Genomic DNA, 26687 nt, shown 5'->3' on the forward strand with positions numbered 1-26687 from the left:
GTACAGAGACGATGCAAGTTTGAGAACTACTGTGTTCCATACATCTAATTCTAAAGGATATAATAGGTTTAGACAGCCTGGCAAATATTTCTCTTGCATTTCTATACAGTGCCTTCCATGTGAGGATCTCCAACCATTTTTACAAATATTTATTGTATCTTTATATCTCCCCTGTGACGTAGTATATGTTATACCCAGACTTCAGGTGAGGAATCAAGCACAAAATGCTGGAGTGACTGTAACGATGCGGTTCTGGCGGGACCCAACTGAGAGTGCCAATTCAGGCCAAATTGCTTAAACAGGGCAGTTACAGCCCAAGGCTGGGGTTTTTCCACCTCTAAGGCAAACCAAACCAGCCAGACTAAGAGGCAGGGACGACTCCAGGGTTTTGGCCGCCCCAAGCAGCCAAACAAACAAACAAACAAAAAAAGCCGCGATCGTGATCTGCGGCGGCAATTCAGTGGGAGGTCCTTTGCTCCAAGCAGGAGTGAGGGACCGTCCGCCGAATTGTCGCCGAACAGCTAGATGTGCCGCCCCTCTCTCTGAAGTGGCCGCCCCAAGCACCTGCTTGGTAAGCTTGTGCCTGGAGCCAGCCCTGCTAAGAGGACTTTGGTCTCACCCCACTGGTTAACCACAAGTCCCACAAGCCATTCCCTTACACACTCCAGTTTCCCAGTATCACCCCCAGTGCCATCATTATGGGGACAAATGGTTATGAAAACCAATACCCCAATAAAAGAAAAAAGGTTCTCTCGATCCCAAAGGACCAAGCCCCAGATCCAAGTCAATATACAAATCAGATCTTACCCACAAATCACGCTGTTGCCTGTCCTTTAGAATCTAAAATCTAAAGGTTTATTTATAAAAGGAAAAAGATATAGATGAGAGTTAGAATTGGTTAAATGGAATCAATTACATACAGTAATGGCAAAGTTCTTGGTTCAGGCTTGTAGCAGAGATAGAATAAACTGCAGGTTCAAATCAAGTCTCTGGAATACAGCCCAGCTGGGATGGGTCATCAGTCCTTTGTCCAGAGCTTCAGTTTGTAGCAAAGTTCCTCCAGAGGTATGAAGCAGGATTGAAGACAAGATGGAGGAGAGGCATCAGCCTTTTTATAGTCTTCCAGGTGTAAGAACATCTTTTTGTCCTTACTGTGGAAAATTACAGCAAAATGGAGTCTGGAGTCACATGGGCCAGTCCCTGCATACTTTGCTGAGTTGCAAGGCGTATTTGCCTTCTCTCAATGGGTCAATTGTATAGCTGATGGTCCTTAATGGGCCATCACGCAGGCTAGGCAGAGCTAACACCAACTTGTCTGGGAAGTTTCCCAGAAGCATAGCATAAGTTTGAAATACAGACAGTATAGAGCCAGTATTTATAACTTTAACTACAAAATTGATACACACCTATAGACAGCATAATCATAACCAGCAAACCATAACCTTGTCTTAGACACCTCATTTGAACCCCTTTATACAAGATTTGGTGCCACTACAGGACTTTGGTTGCAACCATGTTCTGTATGGTCCCAGATTATGTCAGTAACGTCACAGTGACTAACTGCAGGTGAGAGATCATCCAGCAAGTCAGTGCCAGAGCTAGGAATAAAATTCCTGCTCAATATAACAGTGCTTTACCTATTCTACAGTGCTTCCAAATACAGATGTGTTTTGTAAAATGAACAAAAGGTCTGGATATGGAATAATGTACTTAATGACGTTTAAATAGTGAAATGGTTTTGAGATATTCTTGGGATTACATAAAGCATGTGAGGGGTACGGTACATATGCCCCCCACATAGACCAGTAGTTTTTAAGAGCTCCAAGAAGCAAGCTGTAACTGGAATAGTTCCAGCCCTTTGCTTTCAGAGCAGATGGTCTCGGTCAAATTCTGAGCTCCTTCCCTATCCAGTGGAATAAACCACTTCAGCTGCATTAAACCCTTGCACGCGTTTTCAAGCTGACTCTGAGGAACTTTTTCTCAAAAGCCTTTGCAATAACTAGCATTTCAGATAAACAGAGCACATCTCTCAAGTGGCGAAAGGGCCAACAGATGTTCTCTCATGTGTATCTGTGTGGGATTGGCTGAGGAAATCGTTCATGGCTGAAGCATCGCTGAAGCACTGGGAGAACTTGCACCAGTGTGAGGTATCTGTCCCACTATAGACTGCTTGCTGAAAAGAAGCATTGGCTGTGTTGTTTTCCGATCTACAGACTTTACCTATAGAACATAAGAATGGCCATACTGGGTTGGGGCAAAGGTCCATCTAGCACAGTACCCTGCTTTTTATAATGGCCAATACCAGGTGCTTCTGGGGGAATGAACAGATCAGGTAATCATCAAGTGATCCATCCCCTGTTGCCCATGCTCAGCTTCTGGCAAACAGTTGTTAGGATCATGGCAGGGTAGTTGTACTACACTTTCTTTGCGAGTTTTGTTCTTCCAGCCTACCTTCTGTTTCTCCCTCTTAAAAAAACAAGAAAAAGTTGATCAATGATTAACCTATTGCTACCCCCTTTATGATTAGTGGAAATTATGAAGCTCACCCCATAAGCAATGATATCTGCATTCAGCAGATGCTGGCAGGAAGGAGTACTGGGAAAGCTTGCAAGTCACAATTGAGTGCAGTACTTTAATCAACGGAATCCATTTCAGTAGGGTTTTTATAGCATGAATTGGTTGGGTTTTAGATGGTTTGGTATTTTAAAAAAGTGTGCAAATGTATTCCTCACAGTGTCAGATAGCCCTAGGTATGAAGTGTTCTACTTATCCAGAGAGCTTCTTAGTAAAGGCTTGCAGGTATACCCACCCTTTCCCCTCAGTGCTTACAGTCATTGAAATTAGCAGGTCTGTTTCAAAGATGCACAGGAAGTAGATAAGTTCATTAAGAAGGTGCTACTTTAGAAATCCTATTTCTGTCCATATATTCATTTTAACTTGTTTTTTTAAATATAGTTTGAAATTTTTTCGTTAGCGTTTATATGGAGAAGAGTTTATTTTGATTCACCTAGTATTACAAGTAATTTCTTTTGATTGCCAAAGGTAAGCAGGTTTGACTCCTGAGTTGTGAGATATTGATCCTTAAACCCATACTGCTTCAGCATTGAATCTTGGCTATCCTGAATCTTAAGTACGTGTGATTTTGGGGGGGGGGGGGGGAGGGAGGGAGGGAGAGTGTAATGGCATATTAAACTGTATTATATCATTCAGCCACTATATGACAGTGTGTGTAAAATACTTATTTAAATGACCCTCAGCCATAGCTGGAGAGCATTAAAGGATCTTATGATGAACACATCTGATGTGTATAAGCAAGCTGTGTGACCAATCCACATCTGTACAGGATGCTGACATGGTGTTAGCTGCGGAATTAAGAATAGAAACAGAAGGAAAACAGCAATAAAGGTTGCGAACAGAGCAACAAAAGTTGCAGACAGAAAGAACAGCAATAAAGGCTGCAGGATCTTATCAATATTCCACTCTTCAATGCCCCAGAGAACTTCAACTTTGACAAACCTTCAGAATGGATAGACTGGAAACAATATTTTGCAAGCTTTTGCATTGCTACCAAGCTGCACAAAGAAACTGGAGATATGCAGGTATCATCTTTAAATTATGCTATGGGGAAGCAAGCAAAGCATATCTTTACATTCTTGGACTTCATTGAAGACAGTCACAAAGATAACTATGAAAGGGTTCTGGTTATGTTTGATGCATACTTTATACCTCAGAGAAATATGGTTTATGAAAGAGCATGTTTTCACCAGAGAATTCAAGAACCAGGGGGAAATGTTCAATGGTTTATAAGAGCTCTGCTTACATTGGCTGAAAACTGTGATGTTGGGAATGCAAAACATGAAAATATCAGACTAGTTGGTTACTGGGTAAACAGCAGCTACAATTGAAGAGATTTAACCCTAGCCACAGCTATACAGATAGAAAAACAGTCAGAATTATTCAAACTACAGAACAAAAGGCAGGAGCAATTTTAAAAAACTGAAAATAGTTTTGAAGCTATAAACAGACACTTGAGTGTTAAAATTTGTCATAAAACCCCTGGGGCAAGGAAAAAGAACGCTGTGGCTTAGAGGGACATTTTCCAGCCTACATGCACAAAGGGTAGAAAAAGTCAGATCCCAAGAGATGATGCATTCCAGTCAGGTTTCAGAGTAGCAGCTGTGTTAGTCTGTATCCGCAAAAAGAACAGGAGTACTTGTGGCACCTTAGAGACTAACAAATTTATTAGAGCATAAGCTTTCGTGGACTACAGCCCACTTCTTCGGATGCATATAGAATGGAACATATATTGAGGAGATATATATATACACACATACAGAGAGCATTCCAGTCAGAGGCACATGGTGTAATACATGCATGAAATATGGACATTTTGCAGTTGTTTGCTGCACCAAAGCAGTCAGGGAGCTGACTTGTATTACAATCAAGAGCCATTGTTTTGGGGATCTGTCATGTGTGATGAAACAGAACCTGCCTGGAGAGTGAAACTGAATATTCATGGTAAGACTATTGACTTTCAAATTGTGACATCAGCTCCTGAGTCAAGTTCCTTCTGAGAGGACTATTAGCTCACTATTCGCTCTCAGGGGTGGGGTTGAAAGTGATGGTGTCACTTGACACAGTTCTGACGAGCTCTGGAGGTATTCTGAACTACATGGGCCAGTTCACCACAGAAACAACTTACAAACACTTTGCATTCAGAGTGCACATGATCAAAGACCAACAACTTTGTCAGCTGCTGTGCGGCAGCCATGATGAGAAAGAAGGAAGATTTTATGATATTGGAGTTTTTAAAGGAGATCCAGTACAAATCAATTTAAGAGACAATGCTGGATTATGCAGTTTATAAATCCCTCTGTCTGAGAGCTCTTAGAAGAGACTAGCTGCAGATTAAGAGAACATGATTACCTGGTCATTGTGGACTATTTTTCCAGATATGTATAAATAATGTAATTGAAAGACATAACATGTTTCAGTGTTATTGAGAAACTGAAGTGCAGCTTTGCTGACTTGACTGTTCCAGAACAATTAGTGACAGGCAATGACCACAATTCACTGCAGCAGAATTTGTCATTCTGACCAAAAAATGATTTTGATTATATTACTAGCAGTCCACATTACACACAAGTGAATGGAGAGGCTAAGAGCTGTACAGACACTTAAGAAAATCCTGCAGCAGGAAGATCCATTCCTCGCTTTTGAGAGTTACAGATCAACACCAATAGCAGCTACTGGCTATAGTCCAGCACAAGTCCTGATGGGAAGACAACTCAGAACTACTGTTCAAACTTTGGAAAAGAATCTATCTTCATATGGACCAGACCTGAAGAGGGTACCCAAATTGGATAAAAGGCTAAAAGAGCTATAAACACTTTTACAACAGATGTTACTCAGGTCTAGAACCTGGTGACTCAGTGTCAAATTGGATGGAGAAAAGGGATGGATGACTCCATTTATCATGAAGAAAAATAATTCATTTCCTGGATCATATGTGGTTGAGACTGATAGGAGAGAGTTCATTTGCATTGTGTTTGCCTAAAAATGAATGCCCTTCCACTTTTTACCAGCCATAAGGGCAAGCAATGGGGGGGAGGAGGGGGAAGGGACAGAGAGGAGTGAGTGTGAGGTGGGGTCTTGGGGGGAAGAGGCAGTGTGGAAGCAGGGCCTCAGGGGAAGAGGCGGTGTGGGGGTGGGATCTTGGGGGGTGGGGGGGAAGGGCAGGGACTTAGGGCAGGGCCACGGTTCAGGCACCTGTCACCCCCCCCACACACACACACACACTTTTAGAGTACTTCTGTCGCTCCTGCTTTATGGCCAGAAGGGACCATCATGTCTGACCTCCTGCACATTGCAGGCCACAGAACCTCACCCACCCACTTCTGTAATAGATTCGTAAGCTCTGGCTGAGTTACTGAAGTCCTCAAATCTTGATTTAAAGACTTCAAGCTTAGATTTCCTTCTAGCTCTGCTCTCTTCCTCCTCTCCCGCATTTGGTATTCAGAGTTCCATAAGGGGATAGAGGGAGCAGAAGGCACTAAGTTCTGACTTCCTCACTTTCCTAGGCTCCTCCTCCTCTTCTTGCCAACTCCTTCTAGTACCTGGCAGGGGAAGAAGGGAAAGAAGGATCAGCATCAGCAGCCATATCCTCCTGGACAGCTGAAAAGGATGAAGACATCTTATGGGAGGGTGGGGAGCTACATGGCCCAGCAAGAAGCTGGAAGGGTAGGCAAGTCCGCCTGAGGGTTTCAGTCATTTGGGGGGGGGGGAAGGATAGCTCAGTGGTTTGAGCATTGGCCTGCTCAACCCAGGCTTGTGAGTTCAATCCTTGAGGGGGCCACTTCTAGGAGATGGGGTATCTCCATTTATTTATTATTTATAGTTTTGGAGAATTGGGATCACACCTGGCACACAGGATCAACACCAGGAAGGGCCTAAGCATTTGACTTTAACACAATGACACTTATACATAGAAAAAGCTATTTTAGGTCCTTTTTTGAGGTTTTTTGATTCCTTCTGAACTTTATACTTAAAATGTAAGTTCCTGGATCAGAGACTGTCTTTTTGTTCTGCATTTATACAGCGCCTAACAGAATAGGCAGAGTGAGGGGGGGAAAAAAAGGTAAATGGTTACAAATATATTTTTTTCTGAAGTCTGTAGCTGACACAGAACACAGGGGAAGACTGAGCTAAAGTTTTTACAGACAGTGAGGTGGGTTGAACAAGGTTAGTCACTTGTGTACCCCCTACTTCTCACTAATGTAGCCACCCCAGACTCACTAAGGAGTTGCCTACTCAAAGCCCATTCTCTTTCACTCAACCTACAAGATTGAGCGGAGTCTTGGCTGAAAGAAGATTTCTGTGAGAGGGAGATCTTGCAGGAAATCAGATTGTAGGGCTGGATCATACCACCACCATCTCAGATGAACTAGAGTAACAGCCATGCTACTTGTTCTGGGTTAGAATAGACACCTGCATGTTCAACAAATGGCCACTTTAAACAGGGTAAGTTATATAAACTAGAGTTTTAAAATAGGTAAGAGGTGTTATTCAGAAATGTGTTAGCAAACACAAATTAACCTATTCTGGACATATTCCTAGTGGAGACCAGTAGAAGTAGGTGGAATCAAGGAGAGCCAATAGCAGGGGACCTGTGGGCTCTCTGCAGCATTCACAAGTTCTCTTAGGGCTGGAGTTGCTAGGATACAGAGCCGGGGCTAGGCATAATTAAACTAAACAATTGCTTAGGACCCAAGCAGCTCAAGGGGACCCTTACTTCCTTTTTATTATAAAAACTTGCCTGTTTTAGTATGGAGCGGGAATATTCCTGGTTGGGGCCCCCACTGGGCTAACACTGGCACTGCTAGGATATATAATAATGAGCTATATGTGTATAGATTTGTTTCTCCTGCTGAGGCTTCTCTCTGTCTTGGAGGTGTGTAGGTTCAAGTGGGCAGCCCCTTGATGACTAGCACAACAGAGCTCAGCCCTCAACAGTGCTATTATAACTTTCTCAAGTACCAAATTACCCTAAGTATCCATAAGTAAGACACTGTCACTTTAATCACATAAATGTTCTGGTTAACAGGATAACCTTCTATTTCCTTTAAAGAGAACCCTGATTTCCCCACTTCAAGAGCAGTAAGTTCAGCCCTTACTGTGAAGAATCGAGGCCATATGCTAGGGCAGTGATACGCAGACCTGTGGTTCAAGAGCCAAATTAGTAATTACTCAAAAAAGCCACAGTTGTGTGAATTCATAGTTTCATTTATGATATTGTATAGAATATATATATAATGTATAATTCTCACAGCAAATGTTAATAACATAGTGCAAGTTGATACTTAATAACATAGTAAAAGCATCCTGACTTGTTAATAATAACTTAGATTGGTTACTAAAACACTGTGTGATTTAATTATTATCATGTGCTGCCAGGAGACACATTACAGAACCACTTATGGCTGTGAGCCTTCGTCAGTATCACTGTGCTAATGGATCATTTCCCCCCTCTACCTGCCACTTTCTAGTCTCCCACTTTACACTTGTGCCTTCTTCAGTGCTGCCCTGTGAACTCAGAAAAGCCACTCTTCTTCTGCACCTACCAGCCCCTTGTCTCCTTCATATCCTTAAAATACATTGATTGTGTGAATCCTGACAAGTGTGTTTGCTACACAATTTCCCTCCTCCACAAACATGGGCCCTCACATAGTTCTGTCTGTATCTGAGCAAGATCACAATCCCTGGGGCAGAGACCCTGTCTTCTTAGCTTTGTGCAATGCTACCTGTTCACTGTAGGTGCTCCATAAATAGGACCCTACCAAATTCACAGCTGTGAAAAATGCATCATGGATGATGAAATCTGGTCTCCATTGTGAAATCTGCTGGGAAGGGGCAGGCATGGGCAGTGGGTATAAGAGGCCAAGGCTAAGCCTACCCAAACAGGATGTGGCACATCTCCCTCTGGAGGCGCACCAGCCTGCCACCTTTAGAGCGCCTCCGCTGCTGAAAGGATGCCTGGGCAGTACTTCTGCCCACACTCCGCCCCAAGGCCGCACTCCCACTTGTCTTCTTTTTCCTGGGCCCTGCCCACACTGCTCCTCTTCCTGCCCCTTCTCTGTCTCTTCCTCCAAGGTCCTGCCCTCACTCCGCCTCTTCCCTCCCCCCCCCCCGCATGTCGCTCCTTGGCAGGCGGGGGGGAGGGGGAAAGAGTGGCACAAGTGGTGGGTGGTGGGAGGGAGTAAAAAGGTGCGAGCAGCAGGTGTCCTTTGGGAAGAAGGTAAAGAGGCACAAATGACGGGGGCTTCAGGAGCGGGCCTCGGGATGAAGCCATGGTCCAGGTGCCTGTGTCCCTTCCCACTTCTAGGGAGTTTCTGAATGTGGGAGTCATGTGCTGCCCAAGGGGGCGTGGCAGGGGCCACCTCAGTCGCGCTCCTATCATGTGCTGGGCTATAGCTGCTAGGCCTGGGAGGGATGGGACTTCCTCTTCTCCTGCGGGGGCTGCTTCCGGGGCCGGATCAGACTCACCTCTGGGAACCTCCCCCATCTTCAGGAAGGTCAGCACCCCTGCCCCGCTTCCTGCCCCCGTTGCTTTGCAGTCATGGGGGGAGGGACTCACAGCACGGAGTAGCCACAGAGCTTCTTGCTGCTGGCAGAGGTTCCCAAAGGTGGGTCTGACCCAGCCTGGGACTCATGGCCCATGTGGGGGAAATGGAAGTCCTGTCCAGTCCCTCCCTAGCCTGGCTGGGACTATTAGCTGGAGCCTAGTAGGAGCCCCCGGCTGAGGTGTCCCCAACCAATGGTGCCGGAACTGGGGGGAAGGAGGGAGAGGCGGGGGCCATACCTGCCACTTTTTAACATGGCATAGTTCGGTGGGGGCAGGTAGGGGTTGCTCTTCATGGCAGAGGAGCTGATAACGGTGATCAGCTCCCCCACTGTGAAGTGCAGCCCCTGCCCGTGCCACTCCAAACCTGCCCAAGGCTTGCAGTTTTGCGGGTCAATACCACCACGAAGCACAGCCCCTTCTGCTGCTCCATGCCTGCCCAAGGCTTGCAGTATGGGGGGGGGGGGGCAATGCCACCTCTGCCCCCAAACTACACCCATGTTAGAAAGGGGGGCCCTGGCCCCCCAGGCATCCCAGTTCCAGCACCCATGCCCCTCCCCCACTTTTACAAAGGTTCTGGAGTCCTTGCCCTCAGCCAGGCCCTTCCCGGCTCTGGGCCCAGCACTCAGGGGATAAAGGGACCTTGGGCTATGTGTGTGGACGGACCGCAGCACCCCACTGACTATGGGGCCCTGGGCAGTCACCCATGGGTAAGGCTGGCCTTGTCCCCCCAAAAAAGTGATGACCCCCCTATACCATGGGACCCTCAAGTCTGTGCTGCTTAGCTCTGAAGGAAGCGCCTGTCAGCAGCAGCACAGAAGTTAGGGTGGCAATACTGCAACACCCCTACAATAGTCTTGCAGCCCCCCCCCCATTTTGGGTCGGGGCTCCCTGGTTACCAACACTGGGAAATTTCAGATATAAATATTTGAAACCATGAAATTGAGAATTTAAAAAAGCCTATGACCATGAAATTGACCAAAAATGACTGTGAATTTGGTAGAGCCCTATCCATAAATAATAAATGGAGTGCACAATTTTGCTCTCAGTCCCTCCCCAGGCTATGATCGCCATTGATTACACACAACCCCTGGGATCCCTGCTGTTTCAATGGGCATGAGGATTTGGAAAACATTGTCCCCCCCCTAATATCCTTGTCCTTGGGATAGTGATTTCAGGCCAGGAGCATGCACACATGCACCCCCAGCAATGGAGCCTCATATGCTACTTGCTGGAAGATTTTTCTGCTGGCTATCTTTGTGGCCAAGTTTAGGGTAGTTCTGCAGAGCAGGGAAACGCAGTCTAGGAACAAATTACGCTCCCCTGCTTCCCTCCCCCAACCAACCAAAACCAGCAATGCAATAATACATTTGTGCCAAAGATATTTTATTGAGAAAGGACAGTCACATTTTGTTATTCCATGAATTAAAATGGAAATCATTCATATTACAAAAGAATAACTCAGAGAAGCACCATAGACAAATGTATTTGTGTCCAAAGCTTAATCGTAGGGGGAGAGAGTGTAAAATATCAGCGAGCATGCAGCGCTATCTAGATAAGCTAAAGGCTCTCCAAGCTCTGGGTTTGCCAGGCAGAGGGGAAAACTGCCGGGAAGGAAGTGCTACTCAGCTTGAATTCTCCTGCTCAGAGAGTAACTCAGGACAAGCTAGACACACACTTGTTCCCCAAGGATTGACTCAGCGGAAGGCAAAACCTGGCAGTCTGCTGTGGCGTTCAACAAGGATGACTTTCACCTCCTTGCATTCGTTAGTGAAGCGTTTAAAACCCCGACAGGCTCTGCCAAATTTACTTTGTCCGCCCCGCAAGAAACAATCAAGACACTCTTTGTACGGAGAGGCTGCAATCTGAAGGCAACCCAAACTTGTGCTTGGGCTGTTTATATGCATAATGGAGATGCTGATCTCGTGCCAAAGTTAATGTCACAGTGTCAACTCCTGAACACAACTTCTTGCAAGGCTCCCGGTAAATCGTATTAACCATTTAATACCCGGTCGAATTAAAATTTAGACTCCGGGGAAGGGAAAATTATACCTCATTGTCTGAATCGGAATGCAAATAATTAGGGCAGGTGAGTACCCGACTGCCTACTAGTAGGTTTGTTTATGCAGTTCTAGCGGGGTTAGTGTACATTTAACAGGTGGTTTACACTCCCATGGTCTGCTTTACGTGGAATAAATCATTATTAATCTAGATCCCTTCACTTCTTGCTATGAGCTGTTGTAAGGCTCTGAAGTATTAATAAGGGGCAGTGCGAATACGCCGACCCTTTTATGTCAACAATAATTCAGGGAAGTTAGCAGAGACAGCACTTCTTTTCTCAATCCTTCTTGCCTTCAGGCTAAGCTTGCTGCTCAAACCTCTGCCACATACAGAAGCCAGGTTGAAGGACTTCCCCTGTGCAGCCAGAGATCGGAAACGTCTGATCTCTAGAAAGCGAAAATCGCTGAGACTCCGGACCTGCAAAAAGGCATCATCAAGGTAACTACAGCTCACTTGGCAGTAGGTGCTGTTTTAAGATCGCCTCTGGCTCCACATGCTGTCACTACCAATCGGAAATGGAATGGAACTGCATCGGAGTCAGAGCTGATCTAACACGGAGCAGACAGAAGACTACTGAGCAAGAAGGCTGGTGGGGAGCAGCGGGCAGAAGGGGGCTTTCTGTTCCCTCCTTACCGGCTGGAGGCTTTCAAAGGGGAGGTAACAAAAATGGTAACAAAAATTCACCGCGAAGGGCTTCTGACTTTTCTGGGAAAGGGAGTAACTGCGCGGGGGAGAAAACCCCTCATACAAGCAATGATCTTACCTAAAGCTATACAGAGAGCGTTCCCATTGGGAGAGATCTGCTCGAAGAAGTGAGGTTTTTACTCACGAAAGCTTATGCCCAAATAAATCTGTTAGTCTTTAAGGTGCCACCAGACTCCTTGTTGTTCTTGAGTGTAGGCAGGGCGAGCTGGCATGCCCAGCGCAGCAAGCAGGGTGCTCCCAGAGGGCTCGGAGTAGGGTGGTTCTTCACTGGGCATCCCCAGCCCGGCAGCTCTGAGGGGTGTCTCTCATTTTCACCGAGACGGTGAAGGGCAGAGGTTTGAGGGCCAGCCCGTGGATGCAGTCCATGGTGAGCCGCTCGGCCGGGTTGGCCTCGAAGGTGCACTGGTGCAAGAGGATGGCGGTGAAGAGGAAGATCTGCAGCTTGGAGAGCTGGTCGCCGATGCACCTTCTCTTGCCGATGGAGAAGATCATGACGCTGCAGGTCAGGTCCTTGTCCAGCTTCTGCTCTCCGTCCAGAAACCTGGCCGGGTTGAAGAGGTGGGGGTCCTTCCACTTGTGCCGGTCGTGATTGACCGACCACTGGTTGACGAAGACCACCGTGTCCTTGGGGATGCGGAAGCCCTGGAGTACCACGTCGGCGGTGGTGGCGTGCGGGATGGTAACCGGCACGAAGCTGCTGAAGCGGAGCGTCTCGTAGATGAAGGCTTCCAGGTAGGGCAGGCAGCCGCGGTCCTCGGCCGTGGGCAGCCGGTCCCGCCCCACCACGCGGTCCAGGTCAGCCTGCAGCTGGCGCTGGAGGTGCGGGTGCTTGAGCAGCAGCAGCAGGACCCAGCACAGGGCGGTGGAGGTGGTGTCCTGGCCGGCCCCGAAGATGTCGGTCATGGTGCCCTCCACGTAGTCCCGGCTGAGCCCCTCCTGCGCCCCGCCGCCGCCCTGCTCGATCTTGCCGATGACGGCGTCGCTGATGTCCCGGGTGAGTCGCGGGTCGTAGGTGCCCCGGTGCTGGGCGACCTTGGCCCTAACGAAGTCGTGCAGCTCCTGGTTGAGCGCCTGGAAGTCGCGGAAGACGCGGCGCACGGGGTTGGGGAAGGCCTGGAGCCAGGGCAGCACGTCCACCAGGCTGCCCGCGCCCACCGTCTGCCCGAACTTGTCGTTGCGGCCCAGCAGCGCCCGGAACTCGCCGTCGTCGTGGCTGTAGCGCTGGCCGAAGCACAGGGCGCAGATCACGTTGGCGTTGGCCACCGTGAACAGCGGGCACGGGTCGAAGTAGGCGCCGCCGGCGCCCCGCCGCAGGAAGCCCCGGATCAGTTCCCGCGCTTCTGCCGCCACGTGCTGCTCGAAGAGCTGCCGGCTGCGGCCGCTGGCGGTGGAGAAAGCCCGCAGGCTGGCGTGGGCCAGGCGGCGGTGGGCTCGCCACTGCTCGCTGTAGCGGCCGAAGGCAATGCTCCGGCCGCCGGACACCAGGCGGAAGGAGGGGAAGTCGGGCCGGCCGGCGAACTGGCCGCCCTGCCGCACCAGGGCTTGGCGGATGGCGGCCTCGCCGTTGAGCACCACCACGGCCCGCCGGCCCAGCCGCAGCTGGAAGACGTCGCCGTACCGCTGGGCCATCTTGCAGAAGGTGAGGTGGGGCAGGCGGCCCAGCTGCAGGACGTTACCCACCAGAGGCCAGGGGAAGGGACCCGGCGGGCTCCCGCTCTGCGGCCTCAGGCGCCTCCTCGCCCACAGGCAGAGGAAGAAGGCGCTGGCGAGGAGCAGGGCGGGCCGGACCGTGTCCTTGAGCCAGGGGGCTGGTTCCCCAGGGCTGCCGCCGCTGCTCTCCCCTCCCGTGGCCATAGCGCTGATCCCGCCCAGACTCTGGGTCCCGGCCTGGGGAAAAGTCTAGGGAGCCTCTCGTGACCCCAAACTATCTGGGGGGAAATCTCTTCAGTCCAGCCAGTCACTAGTTCAGCACCTGAACCGTCTAGGAACCTCCCTTGTGCGCTCCCCGGGAGATGGCTCCTTATTGAGCTTGGACACCCAGTAAATCTCCTCTCAGCCTATAGATCCCTCCGCAGTTTCCAGGGTCTCATAGTCTCATCCTGAGTTCCTATAGTTTTTGCTTGAGCGAATGAGTTTCTTCAAATTGCTTTGTCAGGTTGATCCTTGAGACTCTGTACCAGAGAGCGCTTTTTTTTTTTTTGCCTGTGTCTTTGCCTAGTAATTTCAGTCCCGTCCTGTGTTAACCTTCTCTAAGATCCCTCTCTCAGCTCTGCTCTGGTGATTTGGAAGGGTGCATGCCCTGGCTTTATAGCTGCCTTGAAAGGGGCTGAGCCTCTCTCCTCCCATTGTGGTGGTCCCAGAGTCCCCCGAAAAGTCCGTGCGAAACGGTTACGTGATTTCGTCCCGGGGAGAATTGAAACAGCAGATTCATCCATCAAAAGAGGAAAGTCTGCAACTTTCCAAACTCTTCCCTGTGCCAAAGGCAACACGGTTCCCGCAGCAGCAGCAGGAGGAAGAGAGCTTTTATCACGAGTCTCTGTGAGGCGCCTTAACAGCCTTTCCCCACTGGGAGACTTCAGCACAAGGAAGGGGTATTCTTTTGTGCTTTGAAAGAGTCGCTTTCTAACTTCCAAGTTTGTTAATTGCAGCAGAAGCTGCAGTATAGAGCCGCCCCTCCCTCTCTGCCCAGAGGATGCTGCTGAATGGCTGACAGCCTATGAAGAAGTACCTGCATCTCACCTGCAGGGCCAGGTATCTCTCCAGCACTCTGTCACCCTTACCAAGCATCACATGTAATTAATATCCAAGCAGTGAGATTAGTCTACCATGAGATAGGAGCGAGGACACCTGAGTTCTAACAATAACTGGCTAAAAGAAGAACAGGAGTACTTGTGGCACCTTAGAGACTAACAAATTTATTAGAGCATAAGCTTTTTGTTAGTCTCTAAGGTGCCACAAGTACTCCTGTTCTTCTTTTTGCGGATACAGACTAACACGGCTGTTACTCTGAAACTTGTCAATAACTGGCTGTAAGTTAACCTTAAGCAAGTCACATCCTCTCTGTGCCTGACTTCCTCCCTCTATAAAATGGGGCTGGAATGTTTGTGAAGGGCTTTGAGATCCCCAGATGGAAGGAGTTACAAAAGTGCAAAGTATTTTGATAGCACATCTGCAGAAGTTACCTGTAGAATACATTGTAAGTTCATGGGTTTCTTAAGACCAGGTATAGAACATGGAGGAGTCAGCCTGGGCAGGGTGATGGGGAAAAGTAGAGGTACAGTATTCTCTTATGTTCTCAGATCTGCCAAGGGCTTGCTGTGTGATTCTGGGTAAATCATAGAGCTGCCCCATCCCTCAGTTTCTCTGTCAGTAAATAAAGTGTTTTAGAGTCTATGGATGAAATGAAAAGCCAGATATATGAGCTAAGTATTGCTAACTCTTACCATTCAGTGTTGAGTTATGGATACAGTTGTGCCCATACAAAATATTCAGACCAGGAGGTATAAAGAGGCAAATAAAATCAAAACAAAATACAAGATAAAAAACATGCATCCTCCTCTCATGCCACAGGTGCCTGTCAGAATTCATTCCCTTACCAGGTATGTTTCCTTAGTGGTGTGTGAGTTATAACCATATGATATCTGTGTTATTAATGGCTCAACTTGGTCTATAAAGAGTATCTGAGAATGTCCTTAACAGGGTGGGGGTGAAGAATCAAAGATTATTAGCACAGTGTGTTGGGGAGAGAGCAGCTGTGAGATGAGTACTAGCGAAGAGGGTCAGAACTGATCCTGTGCAGTCTAGTCACCTCCACAGCTTTCTGTGGTGTATGGTTAAAAAAAAAATCAAGTAGATTTTTTGGTCACATCCTGTGATGATGATACCATCACATCTTCAAAGGGTTTTACAGCCATTACCTACTGAATCCTCATAATACTCAGAGAGGGAGAGAAGTAGGTAGAATCACCTAATAAATTTCACCCCCAGCTGTTAGAATCTTGTTTATAATTGCACAGGCAAACTGAACAGTTCTGTTGCCCAACCTCTTTCATAGGTGTGCTTTCAGAACATGCTTTAATCAATTAGTTTAGAAAAAGAAATTGACTTGATCAGATCTGGGCTCATCTGCAGACTTCATCAAAAAGCTTAAAGTTAACCCTTTAGAGCCTAGCCTCCAGGTATTTGTCAACTGGGAGTTTGCTGTGTTATTGCAAGGAAGGGAAGGTTTCTGGACGTCTGGGAGACAGGTCTCTCCTCACTACCTGCTCCTCACAGTGACTCACCTCGCCCTGCTGCCACTTCTAGACACTACTCTTGGTCTGAGTAAGAGATAGGCCACATTAGGAATTGAGGCCAGGAACAGGGGAGAATTGGCAAGGAATAGCAACTGATCCAGACAGGGAGCTGGATCCAATAGCTAAGAATGCTAGGCCACTGGCCAGCTAGGATGGGGCAGGCAGCCTTTCCAGTGCACAGTGGGGGCAGGGACCTAGAAAACTATGCAGGGTGTGTGTCTCATTTTGCTGAATGTTAGCCCAATCACATGGGCCCAGATCCACAGAGGCATTCAGGCTCCTCAGATCCATGAAAGTGAGGAACCTAAATACCTTTGTGGATCTGGGCCATGGGGAATATGAGCTTACTGCTAGGTTATAGGGCAAGTGAAGAAGATAAACATTTTCAAGATAAAAAAATCATTGTTCTGATTTTGATAATTTAAAAGAAACTCTTACTGGACTAGAAAGTGTTGTTGTTTTGACTAGAGAACATTGACAAAAGGAGAAGCCCTATGTGAATATATTTAAGGGAATTTGTTTCCTATCTTCTTTTAAAAGAACTTCAGTTAAGCTGGCAATTTTCCCTTGTTTTCAGGTTTCCCACTCCTTCCTTTTGTGCAGGAAGATGGCTCATCCTCCTGGAAGGACAGGGTTGTACCTCCTCAGCTAAGGGCAGTCCGGGGTGGAGTGAGGTGTGGGTGAGTGTAAAAGGAGGAGAACAATGTGGTCTGAGCTCAGGGCTAGACATTCCTGAGTTCTAATCATAGAATTGTAGGACTGGAAGGGACCTCAAGAAGTCATCTAGTCCAGTTCCCTGTACATATGGCAGGACTAAGTGGTATCTAGACCAGGGGTTCTCAACCTTTTTCTTTCTGAGGCCCCCCCAACATGCTTAAAAACTCCATGGCCCACCTGTGCCACAATAACTGGTTTTCTGCATACAAAGCCAGGGCCGGCGTTAGGGGGTAGCAAGTAGGGCAGTTGCCAAGGGCCCCATGTCACAGGGGTCCCCATGCATTGGCCTGCTAAACCCAGGGTTGTGAGTTCAATCCTTGAGGGGGCCACTTAGGGATCTGGGGCAAAATCAGTATTTGGTCCTGCTAGTGAAGGCAGGGGGCTGGAATCGATGACCTTTCAAGGTCCCTTCCAGTTCTAGGAGATACGATACGATGACGCTGCATTGCTCAGGCTTCGGCTTCAGCCCTGGGTGGCAGGACTTGGGGCCCTGGGCTTCAGTCCCATGCAGTGAGGCTTTGGCTTTCTGTCTTGGACCCCAGCAAGTCTAACACTGGCCCTACTTGGCGGCCCCCTTTAAACTTGCTCACGGCCCCCCCCCCCAGGGGACCCTGGACCCCTGGGTGAGAACCACTGATCTAGACCATTCCTGACAAGTGTTTGTCTAACCTGCTCTTAAAAATCTCCAATGATGGAGATTCCACAACCTTCCTAGGCAAGTCATTCCAGTGCTTAACTACCCTGATAGGAATTTTTTCCTAACATCTAACCTAAACTGCCCTTGCTACAAATTAAGCCCATTGCTTATTGTCCTATCAGAGGTTAAGGAGAACAATTTTTCTCCCTCCTCCTTGTAACAACCTTTTATGTACTTGAAAACTGTTACACCTCTACCCCGATATAACATGAATTCGGATATAACGCAGTAAAGCAGCGCTACGACGGGGCGGGGCTGCGCACTCCGGTGGATCAAAGCAAGTTTGATATAACACGGTTTCACCTATAACGCGGTAAGATTTTTTGGCTCCCGAGGACAGCGTTATATCGAGGTAGAGGTGTATGTCCCCTCTAAGTCGTCTCTTCTCCAGATTAAACAAACCCAGTTCTTTTGATCTTCTCTCTTAGGTCATATTTTCTAATCCTTTAACCTTGTTGCTCTTCTCTGGACTTTCTCCAATTTGTCCACATCTTTCTTGAAATGTGGTGCCCAGAACTGGACACAGTACTCCAGTTGTGGCCTAACCAGTGTTAATTCTGGCTATGACACTGACTAGCAGGGTGATGGTTCCTAGGATCCTGCATAGAAATTAAGGCTTCTTGGTTGTCACCTCAGCTCAGATGCTATGACTCTGCATAAACAAGCAGTGTAAATTATTGCTTCATCATTTTAACAGGTAGATTCATATAGCTCCAACCAGGATATAAATGGGGTTGGAGACCCTTTCTGAAACCTTAGGAGCGAGGGTCTGGAATAGAAAGGGCCTGCATGGAAACTATAGGAGGAGCCAAATATGGACAGAAAACTTAGGCTAAAGCTTATTGTGATGGGTTGGGTCACAGAAACCCCTTTGGGACTGTCACCTGATGTGCTGAGACTACCTCTAAGCCCATTTTCCCTGGCAGCTTGGGACTTCAGTGCCCTGCCTGGTTGTGCCAGACACGCTAGCCTGCTACAAACACAGACCCAGGTCTGGACCACGTCCCTCAAAAGCTGCAGGCTTAACTGAAAACATCTTGAGAAGTTCTCCTGTCTCTACACCCAGACACCCAGTTCTCAATGGGGTCCAAACCCCAAATAAATCCATTTCACTCTGTATAAAGCTTATACAGGGTAAACTCATAAATTATTCGCCCTCTATGACACTGATAGAGAGATATGCACAGCTGTTTGCTCACCCAGGTATTAATACTTGCTCTGGGTTAATTAAGAAGTAAAAATGATTTTATTAAATATAAAAAGTAGGATTTAAGTGGTTCTAAGTAATAACAGACAGAAAAAAGTAAATTACCAAGCAAAATAAAACAAAAACACACAAGTCTAAGCCTAATACAGTAGGAAACTAAATGCAGATAAATCTCACCCTCAGAGATGTTCCAATAAGCTTCTTTGACAGACTAGACTCCTTTCTAGTCTGGGCCCAATCCTTTCCCATGGTACAGTCCTTGTTCCAGCTCAGGTGGTAGCTAGGGGATTTCTCATGACTGCAGCCCCCTTTGTTCTGTTCCACCCCCTTACATAGCTTTGGCACAAGGTGGGAATCTTATGTCTCTTTGAGTCCCCACCCCTCTTTCTAAATGGTAAAGCCCCAGGTTTAAGATGGATTCCAGTACCAGGTGACATGGTCACATGTCCCGTGAGACCCCAAGCCTTCATTCTTCCCAGCCTGACTCACAGGAAGGCTTGCAAGTAAACAGAGCCATCTACAGTCAATTGTCCTAGTTGATGGGAGCCATCAAGATTCCAAATCACCACTAATGGCCCACATTTTGAATAATTACAATAGGACCTCAGAGTTATATTTCATATTTCTAGTTTCAGATACAAGAATGATACATTTTTACAAGTAGAATGATCACACTCGGTAGATCAGGAGTCGGCAACTTTTCAGAGGTGGTGTGCCAAGTCTTCATTTATTCACTCTAATTTAAGGTTTTGCATGCCAGTAATACACGTTAACATTTTTAGAAGGTCTCTTTCTATAAGTCTATAATATATAACTAAACTATTGTTGTATGTAAAGTAAATAAGGTTTTTAAAATGTTTAAGAAGCTTAATTTAAAATTAAATTAAAATGCAGAGCCCCCTGGACCGGTGGCCAGGACCCGGGTAGCGTGAGTGCCACTGAAAATCAGCTCGCGTGCCGCGTTTGGCACGCGTGCCATAGGTTGCCTACCCCTGCAGTAGATTATAAGCTTTGTAATAATACCTTACAAGAGACCTTTTGCATGAAGCATATTCCAGTTACATTATATTAGCATATTTTCATAAAATCATATGGAGTGCAACGTCATACTTATGTTATGATTTTAAATTTACCAATAAAGTTTAATGCCAGAAAAGAGATCAGTTTGGATTGTGTATCTTCTGTGAAGGTGGACAGCATTAAATATTAAGTATTAATATGAAGTTGAAGTAAAAAGCCATAAGGACTGCTGTTTAGCTCTTGTAAATTGGCACAGATCCTGGCACTTGGATCCCAAGTCCTGGGTAGATACAATCATGGGAACAAGCATTCCAAACAGCCTGCCTCATGTGTATTCTGCACTGTCCCTTTCCAAAGTAAGAATGCTTTCTGGTTTATATTATTATCTTTATTGAAAGCGTTTCAATAGTTGGGAATGTATTAATTTTACAGCAATGTTTCAAAGGTGCCGTTTACCTGCAGCTCCCACTGATTTCAGCTAGACTTGTGGGTACTCAGCGCCTCTGAAAAGTCAGGCCATGAAAGTCTAAATTTAGGAACGCCAAAGGAGAGGCCATTGAGGCTTACTCTGTCTCTGCCTTAGTTGTTCCACCTGTAAAATGGAAATACCTACCCACCTTTGTAAAGCATTTTGATATCTGTGATTGAAAAGTGGCATTATGATTATTTTATAAAAAGGAAAAAAAACTTCACTTAGAATTCTTCATAGATCCAAGATGCAGTCATTAGTACTTGTTCATATGTTTTATTAATTACTAAGGACATATTTAGTCACATACTAAGTAAGTAATTGCCTAATGTGCAACATATAACGGGGCATAATCAGAATAATAAGGGGACCTCCATGGTTAATCACCAACAGGACAGATCCAAATCATTCTCTGTAAGCAAACTTTCTGTCCACCAGATCCTCTCAAACATTTTCCTTGTTTCTGCCCAATGACATACAGATTAAACATGTCCCTGAAACCTCTGCACTCTTTTCACCTCCACCTTCTTTGAACTACCAAGTAGTGGAGGAATCTGGGGCACATTGGGGGACTAAAGAGGCACACAGAGCAGAAACAGGGATGCCTTTTCAAAGGATGAAATTACAGAGACAAAGGACTGCTAAGCGAAATTAGTTGGTGAAAAAAAGAGAGGAGGATATGATAGAGAGAAGGTATTAAATCCTTTAACCCCCTAGCATGCAGCTAGAGGTTCATGACTGGCTGTAGCTAAATGAACACATTTTCCTTTTAAAATGTTCTAAACAAGCTGGATTGTTTTTATCAAAGAAGAGAAACAAAGAAGTTAAATGTCGGATATTTAAAACAACCCTAACATTTTATTAAAGCAGCCACATACTCCCAAGCCGTGCATTAGACTGGCATTTCTGGGTGCTCAAAGCACTTAGGCCCAGATCCTCAAGGGCATTTATGTGCCTAAGTCCCACTGAAATTTATGGGAGTTAGTTGCCTAAATACCAGTGAGGATCTGGGCTTTAGCGTTCAGCAAACCCTTGGTCATGTCACTATATCATCTACCTGTCATATTTTATTATTTCAATGTGCTGTATTGCTTTCCCAGACACATTCTACTGGGTGTAATTAGCTGTATCAGACTAGATCGGGGTGGGCAAACTTTTTGGCCCGAGGGCCATATCTGGGTGAGGAAATTGTATGTAGGGCTGGGGCAGGGGTTTGGGGTGCGGGAGGGGTGTGGCGGGGGCTCAGGGCAGGGGTTTGGGGTGCAGCAGGGGGCAGAAGGCAGGGCGTTAGGGGGCTCAGGGCTGGGGGTTGGGGTGCAGAGTGTACGAGGGCGCTTAGGGCAAGGGATTGGGGTGCAGGAGGGGGTGTGGAGTGGGGCGGGTTCAGGGCAGTGGGTTGGGGTGCAGGAGGGGTGCAGCAGGGGCTCAAGGCAGGGGGCTAGGGGGCTCAAGGCAGGGGGTTGGGGTGCAGGAGGGGGTGTGGAGTGCAGTAGGGGGCTCAGGGCAGGGGGTTGGGGTGCAGGATGGATTCGGGGTGCGGGCTCTGGCCCGGCACCGTTTACCTCGAGCGGCTCTGGGGTGGCAGCGAGGCTAAGGCAGGCTCCCTGCCTGCCCTGGCCCTCACCGCTCCCGGAAATGGCTGGCTTATCTGGCAGTGGCTCCTGGGGGTGGGGTGGCACAGACAGCTCTGCTGCGCACCTTCGGGTACCACCCCAGAAACTTCTGTTGGCTGCAGTTCCCCGTTCCCGGCCAATGGGAGCTGTGGGGGGCGGTGCCTGCAGATGAGGGCAGCACATGGAGCCCTCTGTCCCCCCGCCCTCCTCCAGGGGCTGCAGGGACATGATGATGGCCACTTCCAGGAGCGGCACAGGGTCAGGGCAGGAAGGGAGCCTGCCTTAGCCCTGCTGCGCCATGGGGTTGGCAATCCTGCATCCCGGATTGAAAGCCCTGACGGGCTGGATCCGGCCTGCGGGCCGTAGTTTGCCCTCCCCTGGACTAGATAGAGGCCTGGTGTCAAGTTCAGTGTTACGTAAGCAGCAGAGATCATCAACCCAAATATATATTTGCAAGGAAGGTTACAGTCAAACATGAAGCTGAAAAGGTAGTTTATCTTGTCAGGTAAAGTAATTGTCATCATTCTTGAAGTTGGAGAGGCCTTGCATGCGATGCTTCAGTACCTAACAATATCCAGTCAGAGCTTGTGCTATAGAAGCCGCACACAGTTTATAGAAGTGCAGTTTCTCTTTCAAATGTGATTCATGTTACAACTGAATAGCTCCGAAAGAAACTGATACCAGTGTTAATGCCCTCTGAACACAAATTGCATGTCTCTGTATAATCTTGCGGAGAAGGATTTAAAAAACCATAAGTTAATAAAAACAAACAACTCTCCAAGTCAATTAGTCAGAGTTATTTCACTGTAGACAAACCCATTGCGTTCATTTCTGAGGTTGGTGTTAGCAGAACTAGTTGCAGGATTTTTGGGGTCCCATTCAAAGTTAGTCTTTAGCCCTCTAAATACAATCAATTCCAAGTTGTGATGTGTGGGTCTAATCATCATAGGTTGCTTCAGTCTGTAAAAGTTATGATACAATCAAATCACTTATTAATACAACATCAGGACAATGTGATGTTACATTGCAAAGTGTTCAGTTTGGATTTTGTAATAACTCTGCAGATTAGACTATCCTGTGAAAACTGATTGTTCTGCACATTTTGTGTTGCGTGACAAAGGTTCCATGACTGCAGGGGGCCATGGGTGCGGTGTGGTTTCTAAAACAGCTTGTGCATTAGAAGAGAAGGATAACATAGTTTTTGGTTTCCTGACAGATGCTAACTATTCTTCCAAAATGTGATACAGCAAAGTCAAATCATGAACACTTGCAAGAAATTGATGTGTACAGTACAGGCTATCTCATATGAACATACCAAAATGGCGGTACACAGAAGCCTTTCCATATTTATGGGCTGCTGTACTGACAGAAACGTGTTACTCATGCTCTCTGACTTGGTTACTGTCATAGCTATGCTGACATTAAAAGAACATCTTTGAAATGAAAGCCAGATTTTACGAGCTGAGGGGAAAGGGAAGTAACACCATACCTGGTGTATTTGTCCCAGTTACTGCAAGCAAAGATGAAATAAATTTAGAATGGAAAATAAATGACAGTGTTCGGAGATCAAAGACAAAGTGTACCAGTGGGTTTTAAACATCTGTTGTAAGCAGCTGACCAAAACTGATGCCCAGTGAGTTATTGCTCTGTGTCTCTAGTCTTGGAGTGTTTCACTTCACTCTTCACAAAAAAGGAAACTGCATAGGTTTGGTGGATGTCTTTGTCCAAAGACATATTGTCATTGCATTTGATAGAGCACATAATTTGAATGCCCAAGAGAGAGTGGTGGTGACTAGCAGAATTCAAGGATAATGTACTGTACTTAGTTTTGGCAGCTTTTACACTGCCTTCATCTTTGCATCTATGTTTTGGATGTCACAGGCTGCGTTTCACATGTTCTAATGGCGTAGTAATAAAGTTATAACTGTCATCACTTCCATTATAAATTCAGATTTTCAGGGACTTTTAAATTAGTTGAACACAAGGTTTGCACTCTGCTCACTATGTCCAAAGTGTCAGCCTATAAGCAAGTTATAAGAAAAATCTTTTCAAGGAAAAATAGACTTCATCTAATTGTATTATGAGTGCCAAACAATAGCAGTTTATTAAATTAAGATGCATTTTTCTGCTCCTATCATCAAAACCAGTTTTGCTTTCTAGCCTACAATATTGCATGCATTCAAACTGTAATGACTGTAATTTTGGTATTTATTTTAATTAAAAACACTGCAGTTACTAACTTTGAAAACTTCCTGTTGCACATGTGTGACTGTTTTGAGAAACTTTTCAGTAGTTCTGTCTAGATGCCTTAGGTGAGATCATTCAGGACAAAAAACAGTCTGATGCAAGTTGCTAAATTTCTTAAATGACCCACTTTTTAATTAATTTAAAATCATAAACGAATTTACTGATTTATTTGTAAACTCTCAGAAAGTTAATTCAGTACTCAAAGAGCAAGTGCTGTAATTTATTTAATTACTTAGTTCGGGGATAGGAGGAGAATATAGGGTCCCTGCTCAATAAAGAGTTATAGGATCCATGAGTCAGGTGAAGACTATACATAAAATAATCAATAAGCACTTGCCCTGTAGACCAGAATGACCTCTTGTTTCTTACCCTTCAGGGAAATATTCCTCTTAAAATATATATCAATATATTGTTCAATATGGTATGTTAACACTTAACTATAGCAACTGCTGTCTGAGGAGTTAAGACCATATTGCTTTAATTTATTAGGCCTTAACCCCACTCATGTGAGGTAGATATTGTTGGAGCAATCATTTTATCATTGGAGTTTGCTTCTTTGACTTCTTCTTGACTTCTCTTTTTTTTTTGTTTTGTTCTTAAGGTGTCACTGAAGATCAGTTTTTGCTCCATCCCATTCTGCAGAAGCTAAATAAATGCTACCACTTTCCACATCCTCAGCTGGAGAAGGGGATGGAAAATGCCCAGAAGTCAGGGTGGATGGGGAGCAGTACTCTCTACCATTCTTCTGCTCTCCTCTTTTTCTGCCTTGTGGTGGTAGTGGCATCAGCCAGTGAGTTTCTCCTTTCAGTCTTCTGCTGCTTTGCCTGGGGACTATTGTGACTGCTTTGTTGCTGTTAAACATACCAAGTAAGTGGGGATAACAGACCTCTCCTGTGCACGTAACCTTTGAACTACTGCACTGGTATTCCAATGGAATAGTCTCTTTTTGACACTAGAACTTGTGGTGTTCACTGTGGAAGCTCGAATGTTCTAGTGGACTGCTATGTTCTATTGCCATGCACTGAGCTATAACATGTTTTGGGGGCTAGGAGAGGTAGTTCTTTAGAGATATATCACAAGCATTAGGGGAAAATTGTGTTTATATATGTGTGTGTAAATATGTTCTTAGAAAGAAGGGCTCCTGTTTCTATAATTAGACATAGTTTTCTTTTGGGGGAGGGGAGAAGGGGGTATTGCTCCTATATGGTGATTCAGGGCTGATCTGATAGTACCACCTTTCTTTTGTGAACAACTCAGTATAGCAGAATCTGCATATAGTGAACTTGGATATAGGCAAACTCTGTAGTGAGGTAGAAAGTCCTGAATTGTTTCATTGCCTCAGAGTATGAAAATTCAATTCTGGTAATAGTGAATTCAGGGTAAAGTTGCTGGGGGGAGAGTACTTAGCTATTTATTGGTTTCACTGTTTATGGACCGTTTAGCGAGACAAGGTGGGTGGTAATATCTTTTTTTATTGGACCAGCTTCTGTTGGTGAAAGGGATAAACTTTCCAGCTTATACAGAGCTCTTCCTCAGATCTGGGAAACTATCTCAAAGTGTCACTGTTAAATACAAAGTTTGAACAGATTGTTTAGCATGAGTAGTTAACATATATTTCAAGGGACCATTCATCTTGTCTCTCTAATATCCTGGGACCAACATGGTGTGAGGAAGTGGGACTGTTCTTAATGTTTCCTCTGAATACTGTAGGGGTCCCTCAGTTTCCCCATGCATTTCTTAAGTCTCTAAGTGGTGGGATAAGGGGGTGTAATTGTTGTGGAACAAAGGGCCAGTATGCATAAATGGCCAACACTCTGTCTCCTGGCAGCTAATGGCCTGGGCCCTTCCCCCCTGCAAGGTGATAGCTGAAGGTGTTGGAAAATAAAGGAATCAGGTGACCTCCTGGCCTGGGAAAGGGACAAAGCCCAGAGGAGGAGGGGCTGGAGAGTTTCAGTTTGGGGCTGGCTGGGGATGTGGAGTGAGTGCAGATGTGGGTGTCTGGCTCACTGCCCCCCAAAATGGACCCGGCTGAGGGGTCCTGTTCTCTGTACCTACAAGCTCTGTTTTAGACCGTGTTCCTGACATCTAATAAACTTCTGTTTTACTGGCTGGCTAAGAGTCACGTTTGACTGCGAAGTTGGAGTGCAGGACCCTCTGGTTTCCCCAGGACCCCGCCTGGGCGAACTTGCTGTGGGAAGCGCACGGAGAGGCAGAGGATGCTGAATGCTCCAAGGTCAGACCCAGGAAGGTGGAAGCTGTGTGAGATTCTTGCCCTGAACACAGTCTGCTCACAGAGAGGAGACTTCACCAGAGTCCTGACTGGCTTCGTAGGGAGCAGTTCCAGAGCATTGCCCGGGGACTCCGTGACACATGGCTACAACAATACTGCATATGGACAATTTGTCAAGTGTCTTCTTTGTACAGTTGTTCTAAGCAGTAGGCAGTATTGAGTTGGGGGCGAGGGGTAGGGAAACTTAGCCAGGCACTAAAATCAAAGGCATGAAAAGTTCTTAGGTCTTTGGCGAGGTGCTCACTGTT

At 46.4% G+C, this 26687-nt stretch overlaps 2 protein-coding genes across 3 annotated transcripts in view; one reads left to right on the plus strand and one right to left on the minus strand.

Moving 5' to 3' along the window:
* Positions 1 to 26408, plus strand: part of RMDN3 (regulator of microtubule dynamics 3) — a 103422-nt gene extending 77014 nt beyond the window's left edge. Inside the window, exons 13-14 of one of the 2 annotated variants that reach the window (XR_010600644.1) lie at positions 24751 to 25016; positions 26267 to 26406. Coding sequence is in view for 1 of the 2 variants with exons in the window: in XM_042849482.2 (XP_042705416.2) it covers positions 24751 to 24798 (48 nt within the window). In the remaining variant the exon portion in view is untranslated. Of the gene's footprint in view, positions 1 to 24750 lie in introns of both variants that reach the window. The other variant, XM_042849482.2, reaches the window with a different exon arrangement.
* On the minus strand, positions 10488 to 14386 carry LOC101937394 (cytochrome P450 1B1-like). Its single transcript, XM_042849480.2, has one exon. The coding sequence runs from the start codon at positions 13736 to 13738 to the stop codon at positions 12149 to 12151; it is 1590 nt and encodes a 529-aa protein (XP_042705414.2). The 5' UTR covers positions 13739 to 14386; the 3' UTR covers positions 10488 to 12148.
* Positions 26409 to 26687: the final 279 nt, after the last annotated feature.

Source organism: Chrysemys picta, chromosome 4, assembly GCF_011386835.1.
Source record: "Chrysemys picta bellii isolate R12L10 chromosome 4, ASM1138683v2, whole genome shotgun sequence".
Lineage (NCBI taxonomy): Eukaryota > Metazoa > Chordata > Testudines > Emydidae > Chrysemys > Chrysemys picta.

Coding starts and splice junctions, on each gene's coding strand:
- LOC101937394 (XM_042849480.2), bottom strand. CDS start 13,738: ATGGCCACGGGAGGGGAGAGCAGCGGCGGCAGCCCTGGGGAACCAGCC.